The sequence below is a fragment of the Ambystoma mexicanum genome, chromosome 11 (genome assembly GCF_040938575.1).
Source record: "Ambystoma mexicanum isolate Mex_15411 chromosome 11, UKY_AmexF1_1, whole genome shotgun sequence".
Classification (NCBI taxonomy): domain Eukaryota; kingdom Metazoa; phylum Chordata; class Amphibia; order Caudata; family Ambystomatidae; genus Ambystoma; species Ambystoma mexicanum.
The window spans coordinates 1,260,142,200-1,260,168,575 of NC_090934.1; the positions used below are offsets into that span (position 1 = coordinate 1,260,142,200).

General features: G+C 49.7%; 1 protein-coding gene across 5 annotated transcripts in view; it reads right to left on the reverse strand.

Moving 5' to 3' along the window:
* The window catches only part of AP3B2 (adaptor related protein complex 3 subunit beta 2), a 533,172-nt gene that overhangs the window by 26,466 nt on the left and 480,330 nt on the right, over window positions 1-26,376 (reverse strand). For all 5 annotated transcript variants that reach the window (XM_069624707.1, XM_069624706.1, XM_069624708.1 and 2 more), the window contains exon 25: window positions 24,604-24,701. In XM_069624707.1, the coding sequence (XP_069480808.1) occupies window positions 24,604-24,701 (98 nt within the window). The remainder of the gene's footprint in view (window positions 1-24,603; window positions 24,702-26,376) is intronic.

Consider the following 26,376-nt stretch of genomic DNA (forward strand, 5'->3'; position numbering starts at 1 on the left):
AATGTTTGTGGCTGGATTCTCCTCAATGTGGCAGCGCTGGACCGGATCCCCGGATTCCTTAGTCTGGAGAGGAAAGGCAGGACAATGGGATCCCTCAGCAGCAGTCTCGAGGGAGGACCACTGGCACAGATTTCTTCAGCAAACACTTGGATGGATTCAGCCTTTCTAAGACGATGCACTTCATTTGGGTGGGGGGGTATCCTTGTATTCGCAGTCTGCAGCTCTGGAGAGGCACAGCACCTCAGGAGATGGCTCATATTGGACCTTGTCTTGGGACTGGTTGTTCCTACCAGTCAAAGGGAAGGAGTCAACCTCTTTAGAGTTCCTCTGTCACACAGAAAATGGGGTCAGGACAGCAGTGGTAGCTTCACGGTCTTGCAAAGGGTCTGCAGGTGTCTCTGGTCGCTTTCTTCTTCGGTTAATTCAGTGTCCAGTGGTCAACATGCCTTTCACCTCAGGAACCTCACCTTTTATTCAGTTTCAGCACACACTCCTCTGCAATCTCTCTCAGCAGTTTTTTTTTTAAATGTGTTTATTTTAAACAGGCATGTTATGGCAATACAAAGCTTAATCACTTGCGACATGTAGCATACAGTAATACAATTTGACCCTCCTCCCACCCCACCCTTCGGCCTCAAGTTTCTTCTTCGCTTCCCTGTAGGGGGTCTCCCTCCTGAATAGTTCTCCTGGCCAGTTGGGGCTTGAAAGTCAGGGCTAGGAACCTTAGGTCAAACTCCAATACCGGACCCCAGATGTTGCGAAAGCGATGCAAGGTGCCTGCTCGGGCAGCCGTTACCTTCTCGGCAATCAGGATGTCCCAGACTTTCATCCACCAGAAAGACATGAGGGGGCCTTCCGTCGTTTTCCAGGTGTGGGCTATCATGTTCCTGCCCGCAAGTAAGCATTGTGATAATAGTTTGGCCTTGGGGCCAGACCTGGGGTAGATCCCGGGGATCGGTGCTCCAAGGAGGATAGGTTCGGGGGCCAAGGGCAGACGCACCTGAGTGATGTCCACTATCGTCGCCAGGCATTGTTTCCATAAGGCTTGGACCTTGGGGCAGGACCACCACATGTGGAAGAAGGAGCCTATTTGGCCACACTGCCTCCAGCATTGAGGGTTGACCGTGGAGTTCATGTGGTGGAGTCTTAGGGGAGGGTAGTACCACCGGAGGAGGATCTTGTAGGCGCACTCTCTATTCGTGATGCATGATGAGGAGGTGTGAGCCTGGGACCAGATGTCAACCCACTGTTGGTCTTCAATCGGATGGCCCAGGTCCACCTCCCATAGGGCCATATACCGGGTCTTGGAGGTTAGGAAGTCCGTTTGGAGGCGCTTGTATAAAGTGGAGATCCTTCCTCGGGGCGGGAGCTCCTTAAGGGTCAATTCGATGGCTGTGGGGGGGCGAGTAGCTGCCTGGCGAGTCTGTGGATGGGCGCACCAGTGGCGTAGCTGGGTATATGTGAACCTATCTCGTTCCTGGATCCTAAAGAGTTCTTTGCATCGCTCAAAGGTGCAGGGTTGGCCCCCTTCAAAATGTTGACCCAGGGTCTCTAGGCCTCCTGCAATCCAGGCCTTAAAATTCCGGGGAGACAGACCAGGCGAGAAGGCCGGGTTCATGAACACTGGGGCGAGGGGGCTGAGCCCCGTCGGGATCCTCTTCTGTTTCAACGCCTTGTCCCACACCGAAATGGTGTGTTTGGTGGATGCCAGGAGATTCCGCCACTGTCGCCGTTCCGGAGGGGGGACATGCGGGAGAAAGCGTAGCGGGAGGGGCAACTGCGCTTGTTCGAGGTCCACCCATCTAGGGCGGTTGGTGAGGACTTGCCATGATTGGATACAAGACAGGTGAGCCGCCATTTGGTATTTCTGCAAGTCAGGGACCCCGAGCCCACCCAATTTCGCGTTGCCCAGCATCATGGATTTAGGGATCCTGGGCTTTTTCCCTCTCCAAATAAACTGCAGTATTTTCTTCTGTAAGCGTTGAAGGGCTGGAGCCGGAACCGGCACCGGGAGTTTGGAGCATGCATACAGAAATCTCGGTAGTAAGTTCATTTTACAGGCTGTAATACGGCCCATCAGCGATATCTCCTGTGTCGCCCAGCGTCTCAAGTCTGCCTCCAAGTTTGTAAATAATGGGGGAAAGTTAGCCCGATAAGTCTCGCTTGGACTGGCCGGGATCTGAACTCCCAAGTAGCTAATTCCTTTGGTCGACCATTGTATTGGGCACAGCGGGACCAGGGCTTCTTGGGCTTCTCGGGTCAAGCCCACTCCCATGGCGACTGATTTCCGGTAGTTGACTGTAAAGCCTGTGACCCTGCCATAGCTCGATATTTCAGCCAGGGCTTGAGGGAGGAGCAGGGTTTCGTGATAGTCAGGAGGACATCATCTGCATAGAGGGCCTGATTGAAAGCCTTCGACTGCAGGATTCAACCTGATCCGTTGGGCAAACGGTTCCATAATTAAAGCGAAGAGAAGTGGCGACCGCGGGCATCCTTGTCGGGTTCCACAAGTTAGGTTGATGGGGGAGGAGAGGGTGCCGTTAACTCTGAGAAGGGTTTTGGGGGCTTTGTAATTTGCCAGCGTCATGTTGCAGAACTCCAGGCCAAATCCAAACGCCTCAAGGGTGAGCCTCATGAAAGTCCAATCCACTTTGTCAAACGCCTTGGTCGCGTCCAGGGCCAAGAGCACCAACTCCCGGGAATCTCGGGAGGCGAGTTCCACCAGATCCAAGGCTCTTCGAATGTTGTCGGCCGTGGAGCGGTGTCTGAGGAAGCCACTCTGATCCGCACTGATTATCTCCGGCAACAATCGAGACAGAGGAGATGCCAGGATTTTAGAGTAAATATTAGCATCTATGTTGAGCAGGGCAATGGGTCTATATGATGCAGGGTTCTTCGGATCGCCCCCAGGTTTAGGTAGTAAGACCGTAATGGACTCCTGCATGGACAGGGTTACAGTGCCCGTGGTCCTGAAAGAGTTAAACAACTGTACCAGGGGTGCTAATAGTTGGGGTTTGAAAAACTTGTAGAACCTGGTTGTATAGCCGTCAGGGCCAGGGGCTCGGAATTTAAGAGCTTTTATTGCCTCGTCCACTTCCTCGTCAGTAATCGGCGCCTCCAAAGAGTCACGGGCTGTTCTTTTTAGCCGGGGAAGCGCTGCACCCCGTAAGTATTCCTTCTCTCTCTCAGCAGTTTACAGAAAGGGGCAGGTGGATGTCCAATCAGGACAGCCAGACCCCCAGTGGGAGCTGGTTCCATTCAGGAACTTAGACAGACAAAGGGCAGAGGAGTGAATACCTCTTCCCCCACTTCCAGCCTGCCCAGACACACTGGATCCTAGGCAGAGACACCCAAGTGTTCCTGCCAGAGGTAAAACACCCACACAGACCACCCCCTCCCAGAATGGTAGAAGAAGGGTTAACAAAGAACAACCACGCTACAAATGGCAAAAAAAGAAAGGAGCCCCCAAGTTAGTACTTAGGTGACCCTATTGTGCATAACCGAGACTGCGAACACAGTCTGCGGTAAAAGATTAATACAGTAGTTGGTAGAACACATTCACTGCCACCATCAATAACTAGGAGGTTGTCTATGTATGTAAAAGTTCACAGGAGCAGAGAGATGGGGGATACTAAGTAGCCCCCTTGGCACTCCACATAAGCCGGAGGGATGAAGAACTGTAGAAAGTAAGGATAAAGAAATAATCTCAAAGGAGAACCCAAAGGGTTCCCAGCAACAATACCCATAAGGAGCTGAGTGTTGCAACAGTAAAATACAGATGCCTGGAGATATGGAGGAAAGTAGACTGCATGGTACAGGTAAAACACAGAGAACAGAGTTTCAAAACACAGAGCCCATAAGCATGAATGAGTGGAAAAGTGCTCCAAAGGAAAAAGGTCCAGCAGTCCAGCAAACAGTGCTGGGGGTCTCACTAGGGGAGGGGACGAAGCATAAAAATTATAAATCTCCCTAACAACCAGTACCACCTTCACTTCAACCACCTGTTACCTCCTCTGATTCACTTGAACTTCTGATGTTATCACCTTCTCCATCTCCTTGAAGCTTGCTACCTTCTCGTGGACTCCAGTTCTTACTACCTTCTCTATACTATCACTCTGGGCTTCTGATGCTATTGCCCGCTCTGTTAGCACCTTAGCTTTCCCACTTTCTCCTGTCCTGTCCTGTCCCTCCCTCTCCCTCTCTCTCTCCCTCCCATGTTAAAACCTAACCCTTAACCATCCTAGCTCTCACCACCTTCTTCTGCTCTCCACTGCTGCCATATTTCCAGTCTTCTTCATCTCGCTAGCATATTAACTTTCCAGCACTCTCCAGTCTCTAGCCTTCTCCAAATGAGAGCACCCTCACTGAGAAAGTGGGGCTCTATTTTTTATACATTGTGTTCCCTCCTCCAAGTCGGTTGGGCTTTCAATGAGGGGTGTGCACCCTTGACTTGTAACTGGGCGGGGCTGCTTTGGACTTAAGGGGCTGGACCAGATCTATAAGAGGCCTGTCTGTCACTGTGACTGGTTGTTTTCCCTTCTGTGCACCTCCTTGAGGATGTTTGTGCTGAGCTACAGTCTTCAATGTTTCCAGCGTGTGAATTTAAAAATGGAAATCCAAAAGGTCATGCTTTGTAAATCCTTAATTTCACAAATTACGAAAGGAGTGTGGGAGCCCCTCTACTGAGCACGAACATTTGTCAAATACCCTGTTCTATGGAATGTCTTCCACTTAGGAGGGTCTACAACCATGTTTTAGCTCACTGACCCCTTCACAGAGGAGAAATATACATTTGCATATCAACCTTTGTCCCACCCACAAGGGCAGTCCAGCACCGAAATACTTCATTTCACATTACACTCTGCGTGAGGGGAACATAAAATATTTTATCCCCAGCACAGGAATCTCTTGCCAGGGAACAATGCTTTGATTATGTTTCCTTTGTGAAACCGTTAGTGTTTGGGAAGCTGTAAAGTGGTAACCCTGTGTCTGCAGGGCCACAGAGTTCACCATGCGAACCATCTGAAATAACAGTTTTGATCTGCCAGGCGAAATTTCAGTTGTAACCAAACACTTGATACCAATGTCCAGAGAAGAGGAAACCTTTCCCTTAAAGGGAAGGTGAGATATTTTATCAGTATAAAATTGGGTATGCTTACAGGAAGCTTCAGGTTCTTTATAGCAGTGGAAGGGGGAGATTAACAGACAGGTGGCATGATTGTTGACAGAGACTTTTATTCAACAAATAAGGGTTGGAGAAATACCTTCCAAACCCAACTAAGAGGGATTTCCCTGCCTCAAAATCATATTTCAAGGAGTCTGTCACAATAGCCCAAAAGAAACAAGTCCACCTTTGTGTCAACATTCCTATTTACAGCCCTCACACTAAGAACGTAAGCTAATGTGCAAAGTGGATCTTCTTTAGTCTCAGAGTTCTGGTCCAACTCACAAAATAAAGTTCCAAAATGGTGCAACAAATAAATTCCAAAAGAAAGGACAACCTTACTGCTAGGTTGTCGTGCCCTCTGAATGTTCAATGAGGGTCTTCGCCTCTTTTAATGTTCAAGAACAACCTTGCTCTCAGATTGTCGTGCCCTCAAAATGTTCAATAAGGGTCTTCTCCTCTTTAGTTTTCAAGGACAACCTTACTCCCAGATGGTCATGCCGTCCGAATGTTCAATGACTGCCTTTTCCTCTTTCCTTCTCCTTGGTTTCATGGCCAACCCGGTACACTATCCTGCCAGGTACTGTGGCTCTGAAGAGTGCTTTAGCTCCCTCTTCATGTGGGTCAATACCAGGGTATGTCTTCTCTGTACTTCCAAATTGCACGTTTTCTTCTTTGACCACTACTGCCAACCTGGTATTTTTTTATTTTTTTATTTTATTTATTTGATACAGCTGAAATAAAACAGCCTTTCAAATATTAGGCATTTTCTTTCCTTTTTACAAAAACATCAATTATCTACATCTTATTCATAAAACTATACATACAATCAAAGTCAAATTGTTAAAAACAAGGGAACACTTTTAAGTATTACATGATTCACAGCAAGATATGAAAAGTAATTGAAATTCTAAATTCTTAAATATCAGCGAAATACAGACAATTTATCCATGTTATGTCTTTACCCACTACAAATGTGTGTTAACTAGTTATTAGTTTGGGCTTTTATTTGGGTTTCTCCTCATTCAAATTTAGTGATTGTAAAAATGTCACCATAGCTATATTCAACACGGATCTCTGACAATCAAAAAGAAGTCTCCACAACTTATCGGGGGTTATCAACCGATATTCTTGCAACAAATGATGGAAATCTGTAGTTCTTGAAATAATTAGCATGGGCCATTCAACAATTAGATGCTTTAGGGTCTCAGGTTGAGATGTTTGGCGACAAAATCTACAGTCGTTATGTTGAATAATTCTACGCCTGTACAAGACATCATCGGTATACCAGAGGTTCATTCTTAGTCTCATATACAGGTTCCTCAGCTTCGCGTCTGGGAATCTTATCATATAAGACACTGCAGTGTATAGCTTTTTTATCATAAATGCTTGCTCAGCAAACAAGTGCAGCCTGCAGCATTTATCTCTTGTTCTTATCCAATCACTCAACCAGAGTTTTTTCTCAACTCTGTTTGGGTAAGTGACAAGTGAGTTAGCTGAAATGTCCTCATCTTTTAGTATTTCCTGAATTTTGGTTCTCCAGCACATCATCTTTATGTGTTTGGTTGAGAAAACATATTTTGCCATAGTATTCAAAATGCCATCAGGTTTAACTGACATTAAATACTTTCTATATAGTGAAAGCAATTTCATGTTTAAATTGCATATAGGGAGACCGTTCCCAGTTCGTGCAGTATAATACACATTGATGTTGACTGGGGTAACACTACGAGTGATCTCCAAAATAATCCCTCCATTCTTTGCCAATATTTCTCGAACAGCCAACTTCGTGTCTCAGCCCCATACATGAGGATAGGCACAACCTTCTGTTTGAAGGTTATAACAGGGGAAATCGAAAACTTGCCACATCGTACCTGGATAATGCTGGCCTGAGAGATGGCAGTCTTCAACTTCCGCTGTATATCACAAAGATAAGATTTGTCAGAGACTTGGTTATTAATGATAAGGCCCAAGTACTTATATTCTTGAACCACCTCCAAGACAGCATGTCCTTTGTTAGCCCTTCGTCTACCATTCTGAGAGGGGGAGGCCTGAAGGTAAGTTTTGACTTTGGCGGGAACCCTTTGTTTGCCCGTCAAGGCTCCAGTGTGTCTGTGAAGGAAGGAAACAGGGGAGGAGCCTGAAAACTCCACTGTCCTTTGTCTGCTGGAGTGACTGAGTGGAACCAGTTCCCACTGGGCGGCTGGCTGTCCTCATTGGACAGCCAACTGCCCCTTTCTGTAAACTCCAGGGAGAGTTTGCAGAGGAGTGAATGGGAATTCCTGATAAAAGGTGAGGTTCCTGAGGCAGAAGGCAAGTCGACCACTGGAACAGAAGACCCGAATCAGAAGACAACCAGAGATGCCGCCAGATCCTTCCAGTTACCACAAAGAGACCTCTGCTGAAGTGACCCTGTTTTCTAATCGACACAGGAGCTCTGAAGAGGACAACTCCTTCCCTTTGGCTGGTGGAACCGACGGGAAGAAAAGAGGTAACACCAAGGGCTCGTTAAGATGGAAGTCCGACGGCACCTTGGGCATAAAGGAGGGGTACGTCCTAAGCACCACCCTCGAGGCACGGAAAGTCAAGTACGGTGCTTTGCAGGATAGGGCCTGGATCTCTCCCACTCGTCGTGCGGAGGTAATGGCCACCAGGAATGCAGTCTTCCACGACACAAACTTCATCGGTGCGGAGTGCAGCGGCTCGAATGGGGGCCCCATGAGCCTGGTCAGCACCACGCTAAGTTCCCACGCCGGGGCCGGGGCCTTCACCGGCGGGAACGACCGGAACAGTCCTTTCATAAACTCTTTTACAAGTCGATGGGACCACAGGGACGTCCGTCCTGTGGTTCTGGTATATCTGGAGATCGCCGCCAGATGAATCTTAATGGAGGCATGGGCTAGCCCAGCCTTTGCCAGCGATAGCAGGTACGGCAGCACTTAAGGGGCCGTAATCCGTAGGGGGTTGATCTTCTGTGCTCGGCACCAGATAGAGAACCTCTTCCACTTATGACCGTAGCATTTGAGAGTCAAGGACGCCCTGGCTTTTGCAAGAACCTCTCTGCAATCGGCCGGTATATCGTAGCCTCCAAACTCTAGCGCTGCAGGAGCCAAGCCTGCAGGTTCAGTGACGCCGGGTCGTGGTGGAAGATGGCGCCTCCTTCTCTGGAGAGAAGGTCCGCGTCCGCCGACAGCTTGATGGGAAGGGACGTTGACAAGTCCAGAAGGTCCGGGAACCAGATCTGCCTCGGCCACGCCGGTGCGACGAGGATCATCCTGCACCGGGACCTCTTGAGCTGGCTGATGAGTCGAAGCAGCAACGGCAACGGAGGGAACGCATACAGGTATAGGCCGTCCCAGGGGAACGAGAACGCATCGCCCATGCTTCTGGGCTGGGGAAACCTGCTGGCGAACCTCTTGCACTTCGAGTTCGTCGCTGTTGCGAACAGGTCGATTTGGGGTTTGCCCCATCGTCGGAAGAGTTGATCCACCTGATCCTGGCGCAGTTCCCACTTGTGACACGAGTGCAGCTCCCTGCTGAGCGAGTCGGCGATGGTGTTGCTTTCTCCTGCCAGGTGGAAGGGAACCAGGAACATCCCCTGGGCGACCGCCCAGTGCCACAGATCCTGTGCCTCCTTGGATAGGGCTGGGGATCTGGTGCCTCCCTGCTTCCGTATGTAAAACATTGTCGTGGTGTTGTCCGTGAAGATCCGGACCACCTTGCCCTTGAGCGACGGGAGGAACGATTTGAGAGCCCAGAACAAAGCTCGGAGTTCCAGGACGTTGATGTGCAGGAGCCTCTCCTCCGGGAGCCAGAGGCCTCTTGCGTGGAGATCTCCGGTGTAGGCGCCCCAACCTTCCAGGGAGGCGTCCGTCGTCACCGTTTCCTGGTACACCGGCGTCTGAAAGTCCTTGCCCGCCGTGAGGTGCGCTCGAACGCCCCACCACTGAATCGCCTGCCGGAACACCTCGTTGAGGGTGACCCTGTCTTCGAAGGTGCCTGTCGCCTGCATCCAACGGGCGTCGAGAAATTCTTGAAGAGGGCGCATCCGTAGTCTGCAGAGGCGCACCAGGTAGATGCAGGAGGACATCATCCCCAGGAGGGACTTGATGGACCTCACCCTGGCCACGTCTGTGGTTAGCAGGTGCTGCACTTTGCCTAGAATGGTCTTCGTCCGTTCTTCCGACGGGGCCGCCAGGTGCCTCACTGTATCGAGCTTCGCTCCCAGAAACAGGGCCACCTGCGACGGCACCAGGTGGGACTTTGGGTAGTTTATGGCGAATCCCAGGTCTGTGAGTAACTGGACGGTCCTCGCAGTGTGCTCGACGGCGAGTTCCCTCGTCCTTGAGCGGATGAGCCAGTCGTCCAGGTAGGGGTAGACGTGAATCCCCTGCCGGCGCAGCCGCGCCGCCACTGGTGCTAGGCACTTGGTAAAGACCCTGGGGGCCGACTTCAATCCGAACGGCAGTGCTCTGAATTGGTAGTGGCGTCCCTGGACGACGAACCTGAGGAACTTTCGGTGACTTTTGAGGATGGGAACGTGGAAGTATGCATCCTCCAGGTCCAACGACGATAGAAAGTCACCTTCCTCCAGCTGTCCCAGTACGTGCTGGAGGGTGACCATCCTGAACTTTTGTGATCTGATGTATTTGTTCAAACGACGAAGGTCCAGGATGGGGCGCCAGCCGCCCGTCTTCTTCCTGACGAGGAAGTACCTTGAGTACACCCCGGAGCCTCTTCGGGACAAGCTCAATGGCGCCTTTCCTGAGCATCGCCCGTACTTCCAACAGCAGTTGCGGGACGTGATTTTCCTTCTTGGCCACAGGTGGAACGTGAGGGCACTTTATCGAATTCCTGAAGGAGTGTCCTCTTGCCAGGGTATCCAGCACCCAACAGTCGGTGGAGATGGACTTCCACACGCCGACGAAATTCGTCAGCCGGCCTCCCACCGGGGTGCTTCGGTGGGGGCCCAAGACCACGGCCGGTTCAGTCCTGCTTGGAGGTGGTGGCCTTGCCGCCCTGGCCACCTTGCCGACGGCGGCGAGGCGCTCCCTGCTTGCCGCGACCCCTGTAGGCCTCCTGAGACGAGGAGCGTGCCGCCTGGCGGTAGGATGACGAGCCACCGCTGGATCCCTTGGAGGCACCCTGTCTGCCTCCGGAGCTCCGAAAGGGCCGTTGTTGCTGAAGGGCTCCTAGGGCGCGGGCCGTCTCCGTGTCCGTTTTTATGGCTTGGAGGGATTTGTCCACCGCCTTCCCGAACAAGTTGCTGCCGTCGAACGGCATGTCCAACACCCTGGTCTGGACGTCCTGACGGAAGTCGGTCGCCCGGAGCCAACCCCGTCGTCGTAGGCAAACACCGTTGCCCAGCTGGCTGACCCCGGTATCGGCAATATCGGTTGCCACCGTTATGGTGTGGTCTGACGCCACCTTGCCCTCTTGCAGTATTTCCAGGGCCTCAGACCTCTTGTCGTCCGGCAGGAAGTCCAATATGGGGGCCAGCTTAAACCAGAGCTCCCTGTCGTAACGGGCCACGATCGCCAGGGCATTGGCCGCTTTGATCGTCGTCGCCGCCGACGAAATGACCTGCCGCCCCATGGCGTCCAACTTCTTTCCCTCGCCGTCCGGCGGGGAATTCGACGTCGAGGCTCCTGACCCTGCCGCTTTCTTCTTCGCCGCCGCCGAGACGACCGAGTCTGGCGTTGGCTGGGCCCTCAGGCACAGGGGAGCGGTTTCGGGGACCTGGTACTTCTTCTCGTACCGGTCCCGTTTCCCTGGTGCCGTGGAGGGGTTTTTGAGAACCGACAGGCCCTCCTCCCAGATGTCATCGATTAGAAGCACCGCGATGACAGTGTCATGCATTCCGCATGGCAGCGTTTGTGGGACATCTGGAAGCGCCATTAGCGGCTCCGTTACGTCGGCGGCCGTTCGGATTCAACGGTCTAGTTGTTCCCCAAGATGGCCGCCGCATCTAGTAATGCCGGTCCGGTCCTTTCCTCCTCGCGTTGCACCTTCTACGCTCCGCGAAGGTAACGCTACCGTGTGTGTTCGTCCTTCGTTTTCTCTTCCCTACTGCTATTTCTTCTCCCTCGAGTCTCTCTGTCTCTTGCTCCCGACGCTGCTCGCGTCCCTGCCATTCAGACCTGTTATCCGTCCCGGATATCTTGAATTCCCCTCCTGTGTATCCCTGGAGCTTTACCTTCTCTTCTTTGCTTCCCGGTCTGGGTTCCCTCCTCTCTGGGCATACTTACCTCACGTTCCTCTTGTTGGAATCTCCCTTGGATCTGCTCCATTATCAGCTCCAGTATATCCTTCACGCCAAGATTCTTTTCATCCGGACTCTGCTCAAATACAAACGTCTCCAACCTGCCTGCACACAGTGGAACCAACTAGCAGGGTTTTTTCTGCCGTGTGGCTTTTTCCCTGCTCCGGAACCGGCTCCCGGGAGTCCCCCCTGTCCGGTTATCTCATATACCGACAGCGTGGCATCCCAGGGAGCTCGTCCCTTTTTGCACGATAAAAAGACCAGGAAGAAGATCAACACAGAGAGGCAAGAGAGACTGAAGAAGAAGACAGAGTACCAAGACGGTTCCACAGATCTTTCAGGTGAGGAGGAGGGGAAGGGAGTTACTTCAGAGCCTGACAGAGTGCAACGCCAAAGAAAAGCAATGGCTTCGTTGGAACAGTACCAGGAATTGGTAGCTGCTATCCAAGGACTCACTGTAGAAGTTCAATCCCTTCGCGCTGACAATCAATCCTTAAGGCAACAGGTTTCTGCCCGAGATGAATCCAGAGGAGAATTACCCCCGCTTCCTTTCCCATTTGGGAAATATGATGGGAACCCCAAGACTTTAATAAAGTTTCTAGACGCCTGTCAACTGTACTTCACCTTTCGTCCTCGGGCTTATGAGACGGCTAAAGCCAAGGTGGGGTTCCTAGTCTCTAATCTAGATGGGAATGCCCTTGCTTGGGCAACACCTCTAATCCTTCAGTCAGACCCCTCTACTAATGATTATGACCAGTTATTTCAACGATTTAAGACACGTTTTGAAAGACCCGAAGTTTTATACACCACCTATGAGGCCATTGTAGACATCAGACAAGGATCTCATGATGTCCAGACTTATGTAACGACGTTCATGCGCCTAGCGACTGAGGCAGGGTGGCCGGACTCTGCCCAACAGACATTGTTTCGCCGTGGCCTACATGAAGACATTAAGGACGAGTTGGCCCGCGTAGCGAGACCACAGTCTTTTCAGGAACTTGACTCTCTGGCCTTACAGATTGAATTCAGATTAGGCGAGAGGAGACGAGAACGAAGGAGACCAAGACTCCCTTTCTCGCCAGTGTCTTCTCCTGCGGCTAGTGATCACTCTGCATCCCAGCTAGGGGAAGAACCTATGCAAATTGGCACAGCCAGAGGTCCCCTAACTGCAGTAGAAAGGAAGCGAAGAAGGGATCTGGGATTGTGTATGTATTGTGGCTCCAATAAACATTTATTGCGCAATTGTCCAGAGGTTCCTCCTCGCCGTCAGGGAAACGATCTCCCCCGAACCGGAACAGGGTCAGGTCGGGGGAAGTTTGCAAGGATCCCTGTAACAGCTCTTTGCCTCTCTCCTCTCAAGAAGATCATCGGCTGATGGTTTTTCAGATTAAGTTGTCCAGTGGATCTTCAGCAGTCTGGGATGTTATTGCCATGTTAGACTGTGGGGCAGCGGGAAATTTCATTGATGCTTCGTGGGCATGGAAGATGAAGATACCCATTCTCTCTAAGGACAGGCCCATCCCGGTTGAAGGGGTGGATGGCACACCTTTGTCTTCCGGACCCATTACTCAAGAGACTCTTCCAATACAGGTGCAATTGTTCCAACATAAGGAAGAGATTGTGTTTGACCTTATAAAGGCAGCCCATTTTCCGGTGATTCTGGGGATTCCATGGCTGCGCCGCCACTACCCTCTAGTGGACTGGTCAACTAATACCATACAATTCCAGTCCTCCTATTGTCAAGAGTACTGCCTTCATCAGACTTCTCCAAACAGGCTATCCAACAACAAGAGTTTGTTACTGGCAGCCTCTTTACATCTGGTTCCAGAGCATTACCAAGACTTCCTCGAGGTTTTTATGGAAAGGCAGCCACATTCCCTTCCTCCTCACAGGAACGAAGATTGTGCTATAGACACCATTCCCAATGCTTCAGTTCCATTTGGAAGGATGTACCCTCTGTCTCTGCCCGAGCGCAAGGCCCTTAAGGAATACCTTGATTGTAACCTGCAAAACGGTCTCATCCAGGAATCCAAGTCACCTGCAGGAGCTTCGTTGTTTTTCATACCTAAGAAAGACTCCTGTTACCTTCGCCCCTGCATTGATTACCAAGGTCTCAATCAACTCACCATAAAGGACCGTTATCCGATGCCTCTGATCAAAGAGATATTGGAGGCAGTTGAAGGTGCTTCAATCTTCAGTAAACTGGACTTAAGAGGGGCTTACCATCTGCTTCGCATTAGGCAAGGGGATGAGTGGAAGACAGCCTTTAGGACACCTCTGGGTCATTTTGAGTATCGGGTCATGCTCTTCGGCCTTGTGAATGCCCCAGCGGTGTTCCAACGCTTTATGGACAAACTTCTAGCAGACCTTCTGTTTTCTTCCGTAGTGTTTTATCTAGACGACATTTGATTTACTTGGACCGCCTACTGAGGAATCAACTCTATGTTAAACCAGAAAAATGCGTTTTTGATTCCCCTTCTGTATCGTATCTGGGTTTCATTCTCTCGCAAGAAGGTACCCGCATGGATCCGAGGAAGATACAAGCTATAATTCAGTGGCCTGTACCCAGGAACGTCAAGGAGACCCAACGCTTTCTAGGACTCGCAAATTTCTACAGACAATTTATTTCGGGTTTCTCCAATTTGGTCCTTCCAATCACCTCTTTGCTCAAGAAAGGGATACAATTCAACTGGACACAAGAAGCAGACGTCGCGTTTCAAACCCTTAAGTAGGCCTTTACTTCTGCACCCATTCTAATCCAGCCTGATCAAGCATTGCCCTTCATCGTGCAAACAGACGCCTCAGGAGGTGCTATTGGGGCGGCTCTCCTCCAAAAGAGCTTAGATAGTCTGGAACATCCAGTGGCCTATTACTCCAAGACCCTCTCTACCAGCGAAAGAAATTATTCCGTTATTGAAAGAGAACTATTAGCCATCAAACATGCCTGTGAGGAATGGCGACACCTCCTTCAAGGGGCCCGACACCGGTTCACTGTCCGCACAGACCATAGCAATCTCCGAGTCCTTCAGCAGATGGAGTGTCGTAACGCCCGTCATGCTCGATGGGCCTATTATTTTTCCCAGTTCGACTTTGAAGTCACCTATCTTCTCGGCAAAGAGAACATCTTGACCGACGCTTTATCCCGTGGGTATCAAGGAGATGCTGAAGAGAACCTAGTCCATGACTTGATATTAGCAGGCAAGAATTTTAAGACCATAGCTAATGCATTCCTACGGGATGTACAGCTCAGACAACAAGGGAAACTCATGAAGGAATCTGTGGATCCTCGGTTAGAAGACAGAGAAGGCTACCTATTTAAGGGGCGAGCCTTGTATCTACCCGATAGTAGACATCAAAGAATGGCCCTCTCTTGGTGTCATGATACACCGTTGGCAGGCCACAAGGGCATTCGCGCTACCAAGGATCTCATTTCGAGACTGTTCTGGTGGCCTACTTGGAGCCAAGATGTCCAGTCATATGTCGAATCCTGTCCCATCTGCGCTTCTAACAAATACTCCACTTCTAAACCTCTTGGTTTACTTCAACAGGAGCCAGCGCCCAAGCAACCCTGGACTCATGTCTCAACGGATTTTATTGTTGATCTACCCCGATCAGAAGGCAATAATGACATTATGGTGACTATAGATTCCTTAAGTAAGTTGGCCCATTTTACTCCACTTAGAGCAGTACCAACAGCTCCTGAAATGGCCAGAGTATTCCTCAAGGAAATTGTACGGTTACATGGCCTTCCCAACACTATTGTTTCGGATCGTGGCCCATAGTTCACCTATTTGTTTTGGGGATCCCTTTGCAAGCAACTGGGTGTCCAGCGGGCCCTTTCATCCGGGTTTCATCCCAAAGCAATGGGCAGACTGAGAGACTAAATCACACCTTAGAACAATACCTCCGTTGTTTTTGCAGCAAGAAGCAAGAAGACTGGTGTACCTTCCTCCCCATGGCCGAATTCGCCTATAATAACACCAAACATACCGCCATCCAAATATCTCCTTTTTATTGCACCTATGGTTACCACCCAACCCATCTTCCTCTTGCCCAGAGGCGACCGTCTAAGCTGCCTGCTATAGAACACCTCTTGCAGGAGCTCAACGATTCTCATAGAATAGCCAGGGAGACTCTGGATGCTAGTCGCCTATCTTACAAGACTTGGGCCGACAAGAAGAGGAAGGCTCCTCCCCCTGGGCCGAGGGCAGCAAGGTTTGGTTAGCTACTAGGTACCTACCACGATGGACACATACAGGGAAGTTTGCGCCGAGATATATCGGTCCTTTCCAGATCATTAAGAAGATCAATCCGGTAGCCTTTAAACTCCAACTACACACCTACTTGAAGCATGTTCATCCTGTGTTCCATGCCTCACTTCTGAAGCCTTATCTACCAGATCCGTATAAGAGAAGATCTAGCAGAACGACTAGAACCGTTCTGGTAGTGCCTGCACAATACAAAGTCTCTCTTCTGGTGGATTCACGCTACCATCATGGTGTATTACAATACCTGGTACATTGGAAGGGGTATCCAGCGGCAGAACGATCTTGGGAACCAGTGCAACACATACACGCACCTCTACTAATCAGGAGATTCCATATGTTACATCCCGGCAAACCGGGAGGACCCCCGGTGTGGAGGAGGCATACTGTCATGCATTCCGCATGGCGGCGTTTGTGGGACATCTGGAAGCGCCATTAGCGGCTCAGTTACGTCGGCGGCCGTTCGGATTCAACGGTCTAGTTGTTCCCCAAGATGGCCGCCGCATCTAGTAATGCCGGTCCGGTCCTTTCCTCCTCGCGTTGCACCTTCTACGCTCCGCGAAGGTAACGTTACCGTGTGTGTTCGTCCTTCGTTTTCTCTTCCCTACTGCTATTTCTTCTCCCTCGAGTCTCTCTGTCTCTTGCTCCCGACGCTGCTCGCGTCCCTGCCATTCAGACCGGTTATCCGTCCCGGATATCTTGAATTCCCCTCCTGTGTATCTTGTAGCTTTACCTTCTCTTCTTTGCTTCCCGGTCTGGGTTCCCTCCTCTCTGGGCATACTTACCTCACAATCCTCTTGTTGGAATCTCCCTTGGATCTGCTCCATTATCAGCTCCAGTATCTCCTTCACGCCAAGATTCTTTTCATCCGGACTCTGCTCAACTACACACGTCTCCAACCTGCCTGCACACAGTGGAACCAACTAGCAGGGTTTTTTCTGCCATGTGGCTTTTTCCCTGCTCCGGAACCGGCTCCCGGGAGTCCCCCCTGTCCGGTTATCTCATATACCGACAGCGTGGCATCCCAGGGAGCTCGTCCCTTTTTGCACAATAAAAAGACCAGGAAGAAGATAAACACAGAGAGTCAAGAGAGACTGAAGAAGAAGACAGAGTACCAAGACGGTTCCACAGATCTTTCAGGTGAGGAGGAGGGGAAGGGAGTTACTTCAGAGCCTGACAGACAGTCTTCCTCTTGGCCTCCCGGCGCTGATAGAGGAAACTTTCCTTTTTCTGCTCCTCCGGGCAGAGCTGGAACAATTCGGACGCCCTGGCGATCATGGCGTGGAATGAGCCAATCTCGTCGGGCGGCGAGGCCTGTGCGACGGGAGACGGGAGACCCGTTCCGTCGTTGTCGCCCTCAGAACCCGTCGTCGAGCCCAATGCACCGTCATCTCCCGACTCATGGGAGGATGAGGAGGGAACTGTAGGCCTTACGGGGGCGAGAGGAGGAGAGGGTTGGGTCCGCCATCGTTTGTTCTGAGGACTTCCCGACGGGCCAGGCTGCGGGTCCTCCGGCCTGGGCCGTGGGAACCTAGTCCTTATCTCAGGGCATAAGGACTGGATCGCAGACAAAATGGCCGCCGAGCCATCCTGAGGCCTAGGTTCCGGCCGCGCCGGCAGGGAAGGCTGCTCTTCCTCGCCGTCTTCCTCGGTTATCTCCCGAGGATCTTCCTTACGGGATCGAACCTTCTCAAATTGGACTTCGAGGTTCCTCATGGCCTCGGTCAGTTCCTCCTCCGAGGCTGACTCCGAGCTCGAGGAGGCTACCGTGCCCCTCCTCGCTTCTTCCATCATGGCGGCCACGACGATGGGCTGAAAAGAGGATTCCCTCCTTGGCGGCAGGGAAACTCTAGTCCCGGAGGCAGTCTCCGTTGGCGGGGTCTCTGCCGGCTTGGCCAGAGTCGCTGCGATCACCTCGATAGAGGCCTTTGCCTGCTGGGTAGGGGCCTTCACCACCTTAGGTGCGTCCCGGGTCTTCTCCTTCGGGGGAGGGGCGACGCCTCACTCCCCCTCTTCCGAGATCGGACGGGGCTTCTCCCGAAGCTTACCCGGGGTCTCAGACTTCCTCTTCCCCGAACCGGAGCGCTGGCTCGTGGTTGATGGTGCCGGGGAAGGTGCGCCCTGCCTTGCGACTGAAGAGCCCGACCTTTCGGCGCTCCCGGAGCCGGCGGACTTGCGGCGCTTGGCCTGGTGTTGGGCCCCCGTCGCCGGGGCGCCCGCACAGGACTTAGAAGCCCACTCGGACCCTTCTTCTTCTCACCCGTTGAGCCCTTCTCCAACCAGCTGGCGAGACGGGATCGGCGGCCCCTCATGGTCCGCTCCGACAAGTTCTTGCAGAACTGGCAGTCCTTCTCTATATGAGTCCTGTCCCCATGAAGACAGTAGAGGCATCGCGAATGTTCGTCTTCCTTAAACACATTCTGCAGCCCGCATCCAGGGCAGCTGCGAAACAGCTTGGGTCCGGGCGACGAACTCGCATCCTAGGCTATCTCGAAGTAGGCCGCGAATCTTCTGGAATCCTCCAAGAAGTTGATTCGACGAAATCTTCACCCTTGAGGGGCGTAGGAAAATCCTGCAACGGGTAGCCGTTAACGGGAGTAGAAACGGTGGAGCTTGAGGCTCGATTAACCGAAAAAATGTGAAAATTCACCTGAAAAAGCGCAAAACACGCAGTAAAAGCTCGAGAGCTAAGCACGAGGACTCCAACACTTGAACGTGTGGTAAAAATCTGAAGATGGCTGCCAGAGGCGGGGCTTAGGTAGAGGGCAGTCATTGGCTGTGGTCAGTATGACGCAGAGATCAGTGATTGGTTACTACTACGAAAGACAGATCAGAAACGAAACTGATACTGATTTTTTCTTTACCGAGGATTCCCAGCCTGACGACGGGGAATATTCATGAGCATGTGAATCCATGCCAGACTCCATGCTGGAGAACCTTGCTTATGGTTCTTTTTCACGGCTGCTGCGACCACCCTTCCAGATTCCCGCCTTTCATTGCAAGACTGAGGAAACGGGAGACTGGATCTGTCGCTGCTGCACAGGAAAGAGTCCAGCTGCATTTTCTTCAAACAACCTAAGGTACTGTGGGGCTCAAGGTAGTGTGTGACTAGAGTGCTTTATTAGGTGTTTGGGTGTTCACCCATATCCTTTTCCCAGGCTTAGCAGCTTGTGCGTGAATAGGGAGTCCTTTCCAAAGTCCCTACTAACTTTTTATTCTACTACAGCATTTTACTTGAAAGTAACTAAGCGTCCTGAGCAACCTGTGCCTTTTCTACAGTTGCATGGCTTTTGCATCCCTCCTCAACTGACTTTTGAGAACTCTGAGACTAGTTAGGGAATGGACTGCTAAAGTGCTGGAATCCTTGAAAAGTCTTACTAAAAGTATAAATTATTGATATTAGTGTCGAATAACCCTTTTTCCTCCTTAGAACTGAACTGTGATTTGACTGTGTTAATTGCTGGTGCAAGCCACTACTATTTAAGCAGTGGAGCTGTCATTACTGTCATTTTACGGTGTTCAGCGTGGGCGCGAGCCACTAATAGTTAAGCAATTGAATTGTCACTGAACTGTACTCATTGCTGGCGCAAGCCACTACTAGTTAAGTATTTACCTGAAAAGGAGTTGCTTATGTTTCCTTTTGTTGTGTTGGTTAGTCTAAATAGTGTTTACATACCTTTGTCTTGTGTGTTTAAAATAAATCTATATTTTACTATAACTACAAGTGTGTGAGAGTTTCTTTGGACTAATGTATTTACTGGGTTCTCTTTTTTTTGACATACAGCACACAACCTTCTCATAACATAAGCCTGGCTACTCTGCCATTCTACCAAACCTTTGGGTAGTGCAGACCTATACTAAGAGTTGGGTCTGTATATCAAGGGATAGTTTTATAAAGTCTCACCTCCAGGTAGACTTTAGGAAAACTCTAATAACAAGGGTATATAAGAACATCGGTATGCTGAGGATACCCAATTGTATTTATGGAATGCACCAAAGGGTGACTGAACCTCTGGGTGACTGTTTTAAGATGCATCATGGAGCTGTGCACAGCCTTCCACTCGGCTAAGACAGAATAGCCAAAAAAGTTTGTAATTTTAGGAAACTACTGGGCCCTCTTTAACACTACCTTACCTAACTTAACAGTTACATAAGAAAAGGATTTGTTATTCCTTTTTTGTAAAATGCAACTTACAGATAGAAATGTGTGCTGTTTTGAAACCGTTGTGTTCCTTGCTTTCAGGTGTTTTGTTGTCTTTTAGATAAGACAGCAGTTTTCAGACCCACATTCCATGCTGCTCCTTCAGCCAATCAACTTTAAAAGGTTTTTCCGTTCATTTCGAGCACAAGCTGTGCTGTGTTTTTCTCTTTACGAATAATTTCACACTGCGCCATCTGATGAAGTCTGATCGATTTTGAAACCCAATGCTTTGGTCCATCTCTGAATAATATTTTCAGTTATGTGGCAAGTCAGACTCAGGAGGCAGACGAGAGGACATGATTCTCAAGTTTCTTTTCATTATCACAGGAGTAGAAGGCATCTATTTTCTCTATGACTAAGGGGATCTTTACCCTAGTTTATATCAGAAAATAGAAAAAAAGGGTGCTTGTCAGGATGTTGTGCAACAAGAATCAGTTCTCTGTTATAAGCCTACTCTAACTGAAGTCTGTCCCTACCACTAACAAAAATAGAAATAAAACAAATTCTATCAGACCAAGAATGTGGGGCTTACTACACGTCCCCCGATATCCTGCCAGTAATTCCGGTGTGATACAGGGGCACTACTGTGCGGTCAGGATATTACAGGTTGTGGGGACACCGAAAAATCGAAATTCCCATGGAGTACCATAGGACTCCATGGGATAGGGATGGCAATCACTTGCACCGGTAATACTCGTGCTGGTGATTGCGGCAATTGTCTGCCGGTAGGGGCCTGAACTACTGGCAGGTCAGGCCTGCCGGTAGATCACAGCCCCTACTGGCATACTTGGAGTTTGCTGGTTGTTACCAGCACCTTATTTCCGGCATGGCAAATTCATGATGAGTCAGACTCCTTCTCCTCCATATAGGACATTGGCTGGGTACTGACCGTCCACCCAATTGTCTCTCTGGTGTCTTTCCAGCTACACAGTTAAAACAAAGTTTCCTTCAGAAAACAATGTCTTGTTACCCAGCTTTCTTCCAAGCCACGTGCTTGGATTTACAGTTCCATGTTTCAGGTTTATACCTTTCTCCCAGTCTTGGGCTTTGCTTTCTGGTGTACCACAAGATGCTATTGTGACTCTCACCCCTATGTGGGATATAGCGTATCCTCTCCCTACCTGTGTTGTAGTATTCCTCACCCAATCTTGGGGCCTCAGGGCTTCTATTCTTCTTGTGGTATTTCCTCTTCCACCCCTACTTGGGATACTTTCCTTATTACCCTGGCTTGAGGTTGCTTCTCTCTTACCCCAGATTGGGGTTCTTTCTCCCCGACCCGACTTGGGGTTCTTTCTCTCTTCCCCCTCCTTGGGGTACTTTCTCTCTTCCCCCTACTTGGGGCACCTTCTCTCTTCCCCCAGCTTGGGGCTGGGCTAATCTTCTCCACCCTCCACTCAGTTTTCGGGAACAACCGCGTACTGCTGTGACTGTGTTCCTCCAGGTAGGATGTTTCTACAACAGTGGCTCGAGTTCCTTCTCGGCCGTCTGCATCTTTTCAACCATTTTGGTTCATCCCATCGGGGCTCAGTGGTTTTTCGGCAGCGTCAGTTGCATTCGCCATATGACTAGCTTTGGCGTGGCTTGTTCCCTTCTCCTAAGAGGTTGAATTCTGTTGACTGGGGACCCCTTAGGGGAGGGCAGCGTTGCGCAGGTCTTTGAGCTCCTCAGCTCTTCACGTTGTCTTGTGTGGGGCAGTCTCTCAACTCTGCCCTCCAGTGGGATGTCTCTTTCTGCTGCTCAGTCCAGAGGACTTTCTCCTCACTCTCTGTGGCTCTCACAAGTCCTTTAAAATCCCAGCTGTGCAGAGATTGGACAATCTTCTGCTCTGTGAGCCAGACACTGTAGCTTGTGTTACTAGTGGAATTCAAGTGCTCTGGAACAGTGCATGGGTGATTCCAGGAGAACGTACAAGCCGAAAGAGAAATGCACATAGCCTTCACTCCACGCCATGAGGGTTTAAAACCTGTGCTTTCCACATGGGGAAGGCAAAACAAATGTAGCAAACAGCCTCTCCTCCTTGCCGAGAAATGTAATGCATATAACATCACAGGCTGGCAGAGCAGGGGGGCACAAGTTCACCAAAACAATGGTACCATGACTTACAACGGGGAGGGAGACTCCAAACCTGCACCCCACCCTTCTGAAATCCAAGATGATGGCAGTCCTTCATGTAACTTTAGGCCAGCCCCCTTCAAAGCCATATTATCATCAACCCTGGGCTCAATCAGAACTAAGCACACCCCTCAGTGCACAGGTGCCCTATAGATTCCAGCACCAACCCTGGCCGACAGTGAGGGCCGTTAGAGTACGAGTTTGAGGAGAGAGTTTGGTGGATTGTGCTGAGAGAGAATTATTGAGAGGAAAGCAGAAAGAGGGACCTGGAGGTTGGAGGGAGAATTTGGTGGAGCTTGGTGGGAGAAGGTGGCGTAATCAGCAGCAGGAGAAGGTGGAGAGCTGTTGGAGAGTTAAGGAGGTCAGAGTAGGCTGTTATCAGGTGGAGCAAGTTGTTAGATAGAAGGAGGTTTGAGAAGGGTGTCATCAGAAGGAGAAGAGTTATTGCGAAGTGAAGGAGAGGAGACCTAACAGTGAAAACACTAAACGCCTACATGGGAGTTTTCACCGTTAGGTTCCCAGAAGCGGTGGGGATATTACCTCTGGGCCCCATATATACTGTGCGGAGAGGAGACCTGCCAACTTGCCCAAGCCCATAGAAGCTGACTGTGAAAGGCTCAGAATCACATACTTAATCGACCAGGGTTCGCAAACCTGGAAAATCCTGCAATCCAAAGACAAGGGTTTTGACATTGGCTGACCAGCAGAGGTGGAAAAACGACACCGCTGGTACTGTCATAAGAGACATTTTGTTTTTATACCTGAACCAAACTGGTTGTTGTAAATAAAAATCCATCATACTACTACTCCACTTTGTATCAGGCTTCTTTATTCACCCCACCCAGCTAACCTGAAACAGGCTTCCTGAGGGTACAATGTGCCTTTAAAAACTGTTCCTCTTGCAGCTGCAAGACCAATAAAGGGGTGGGGAACTGTGAGCATACACCAATTGGATTCTTTAAAGGCTTTATTGGCAGGTACTTTCAGCTGGGGCATGCCATCATGGGAAAGTAGGTGTGTACCCTTTGTGATGATCTGCTGGGGAAAACAGATTTGTTTTTCTATTGAAGAAAAATATGGAAACAAAATGGGAGGTGCTGTACAGTTCCTTTTAGGAATTGATATGTGTCTATTTCTTTTTATTTAGAAATTTGTATCTGTATTTTGAGAATGTTGCAGTAGATGAGACTCCTTTTTTTAAGGATTACATTTTTGTATAATAAAAGGAACTCAAAGCACAATTTGAAAGTATCGATTCCAACACATCAGGAAGAAATTTAAAATTACGATCGGAAAAAGGTAGAGGTTGAAGAAAACAGTAAAAACAAAAATGCATTTTGCACTCAAATAGGAGCAAACACATAGCTACACAGGGTTTACCATGTGTATGGAAAAAGCATGCAATGTCAAACTCTATAAAATCTGGAATTATTTATGCATGAAAAAACAGTATAAATTGAATCACGCCATGGATATTTTCATTTGATAGTAAATTAAAATGCTGTCAGGGTCGTTGGCTTGGGTGCTTTGTGGTCATTAAACATCACTGAGCTCAAACATAATTAGCTACTCTTCATGATCAATAAAAGTCAACAAAGGTATTTTACAAACCTTTCCTGGAATCTTATTCAGAATTATAGGGAGTTTAAAGCACGTCAATGTATAGGCTATCCCTTGTGGAACATGTGTTTTTTTTACACGTTGGATTTGTGTTCAAGGTAAGTTGGACATGAAGGATTCCTTGGTTGCAAAGCGGCCCAAAGCGGCCTAGCTATGGAACTCTCTAACGCCCTCACTCCGAGAAGATCAATCATACCAGAACTTCAGATACAACTGCATTAACTGGGTTAAATCAACAGATCACCAAGTTCTGACCTCCCTCACCACCTGCTATCAGTCCACTATGATTGTGCCACTATTTGCTAATATAGTACACCATGCAACTTGTAGTTTTTACCTATGTCTGACCTTGTTCCATATTTTTTACCATGTGTATGTATCTGTAATTTATTTTTGTAACCTAAGTTGTGAATCTCCTTGTAATCTCTGCGCCCTGATACAAATGAATAAACAAACAAACAAACAAGGTCGCTGCCAAATCACAAAGGATTGAATAAATATATACAAAAGGAGGTCTGGGAGCCCACCTACTGAGAATGAACACTGCCAAATAATCTTTTCCATGGGTAGGCGCCCACTTAGGAGGGTCTACAACAAAGGTTGAGCTCACTGTACCTTTCACAGAGGATAAATTACCATTTGCATATCAGTCTGGCCCCACTCACTTAGGCAGTCCAGCACCGAAACATGTCTCCAAGGTTGCTGATGGTACTCTTGTTCAGAGGAGAATTGCATTGCATTTCGGTGCTGGACTGCCTAAGTTGGTGAGACCAGACTAATATGCAAATAGATATTTCTCCTCTGTGAAAGTTACAGTGAGCTAAAGCGTGGTTATAGACCCTCATGAGTGGGCACCTTCCTATAGAACATGTTAATTGGCCGTGTTCATTCTAGGTAGAGGGGTTCCCCAAAAGACCCCATGCAATATCACTGTAAAACCCTTGAATGATTGGCAAATTCATTGCATCCTGGCACTTACCTTGCTCCTTCTTAAACTCATTCTCGCTCATGAAAATGGGTGACATAAGCTCTCCAACAGGTGGCTGAATGGATACATAAAACTGGCGCGTGTGTGTGCTAGAAAACATAAAAGCAGTGAATGGTTTAAGCCTTTAAAGAAATTGACTTTGAGTAGAAACTAGTATTGGGAAAGAAAGAGCAAAATGTGACATTTTAAACCTGACGGCCAAGCTTTAATTTGAAGTTTTATTTAAATGCAATATTTGTAATTCTTTATTTATAAACACAGAATGACAGAATTAGTAAGGAACAAGTTACTTACCTGTAACTGTTGTTCTCCAGCATGGGTCTGGCATGGATTCACATGCTCATGAATATTCCCCGTCGTCAGGCTGTGAATCCTCGGTAAAGAAAAAACCAGTATCAGTTTCGTTTCTGATCTGTCTTTCGTAGTAGTAACCAATCACTGATCTCTGCGTCATACTGACCACAGCCAATGACTGCCCTCTACCTAAGCCCCGCCTCTGGCAGCCATCTTCAGATTTGGTAGCAGGTGAAGTGGCAGTATGACCAAGTGAAGAGCCGCAGAGGGGTAGGCGGGAGGGTTCGCATGTGAATCCATGCCAGACCCATGCTGGAGAACAACAGTTACAGGTAAGTAACTTGTTCCTTCTCCAGCATGGGGTCTGGCATGGATTCACATGCTCATGAATAAAGAATACATAGCAGTACACACATGCACAACCACGGGAGGTGGCAAAGGCTCAACATTAAGCATTACATCAAACTCAACATTAAGCAAATCTTACCTCCTCACCAGGCTCACCTTAGGCGAACAGGTTGCGCAGCACTGGTTGGCCGACCCTGGACTCCTCCCTGGAATCCCGATCGACGCAGTAGAATTTCGTGAAGGTGTGCGTCGACCTCCACGTAGCAGCCCTGCTGATGTCCAGCAAGGGCACACCAGATAGGAACGCCGTGGTAGCTGCGATCGCTCTGGGCTCTCGGACGGCCAGGCAGGGGTCGGTTTGCCAACCAATGACAGTACATGATACAGCTGGAGAGCCATCTGGAAATGGAAGCCTTCGAGAGAGCCTTCCCCTGATTGACAGGTCCAAAGTTCACAAAGAGTTGTGACGTCTTCCGAAAACCCTTTGTGCGGTCCACGTAGAACTTCAGCGCTCTAGCCACATCCAGCGAGTGCAGAGTCCTCTCAGCCGACGACGAAGGCGACGGGAAGAAAACAGGCAACACCAAGGGTTCGTTGAGGTGGAAGTCCGACGGCACCTTGGGCATGAAGGAGGGGTGCGTCCTGAGCACTACCCTCGTGTCGTGAAAAGTCAAGTACGGGGCCTTGCAGTAAAGGGCCTGGATCTCTCCCACCCATTGTGCGGAGGTGATGGCCACAAGAAACGCTGTTTTCCACGACAAGAACTTCAACGGGGCCGAGTGCAGAGGCTCGAACGGAGGTCCCATGAGCTTGGTCAGCACCACGTTGAGCTCCCACGCCGGGGCCGGAGTCTTCACCGGCGGGAACGATCTGAAAAGTCGCTTCATGAACTCTTTCACCAGAAGATGAGACCACAAGGACGTCCGCCCCGTGGTTCTGGTGTATCGGGAGATCGCAGCAAGATGAATCTTGATGGACGCGTGCGCCAGTCCAGCTTTGGCCAGCGTCAGTAGGTACGGCAGTACTTGGGGAGCCCTAATCCGCAGAGGGTTAATCTTCTGTGCGTGGCACCAGACAGAGAACCTCTTCCATTCGTAGCATTTAAGAGTTGAGGATGCCCTG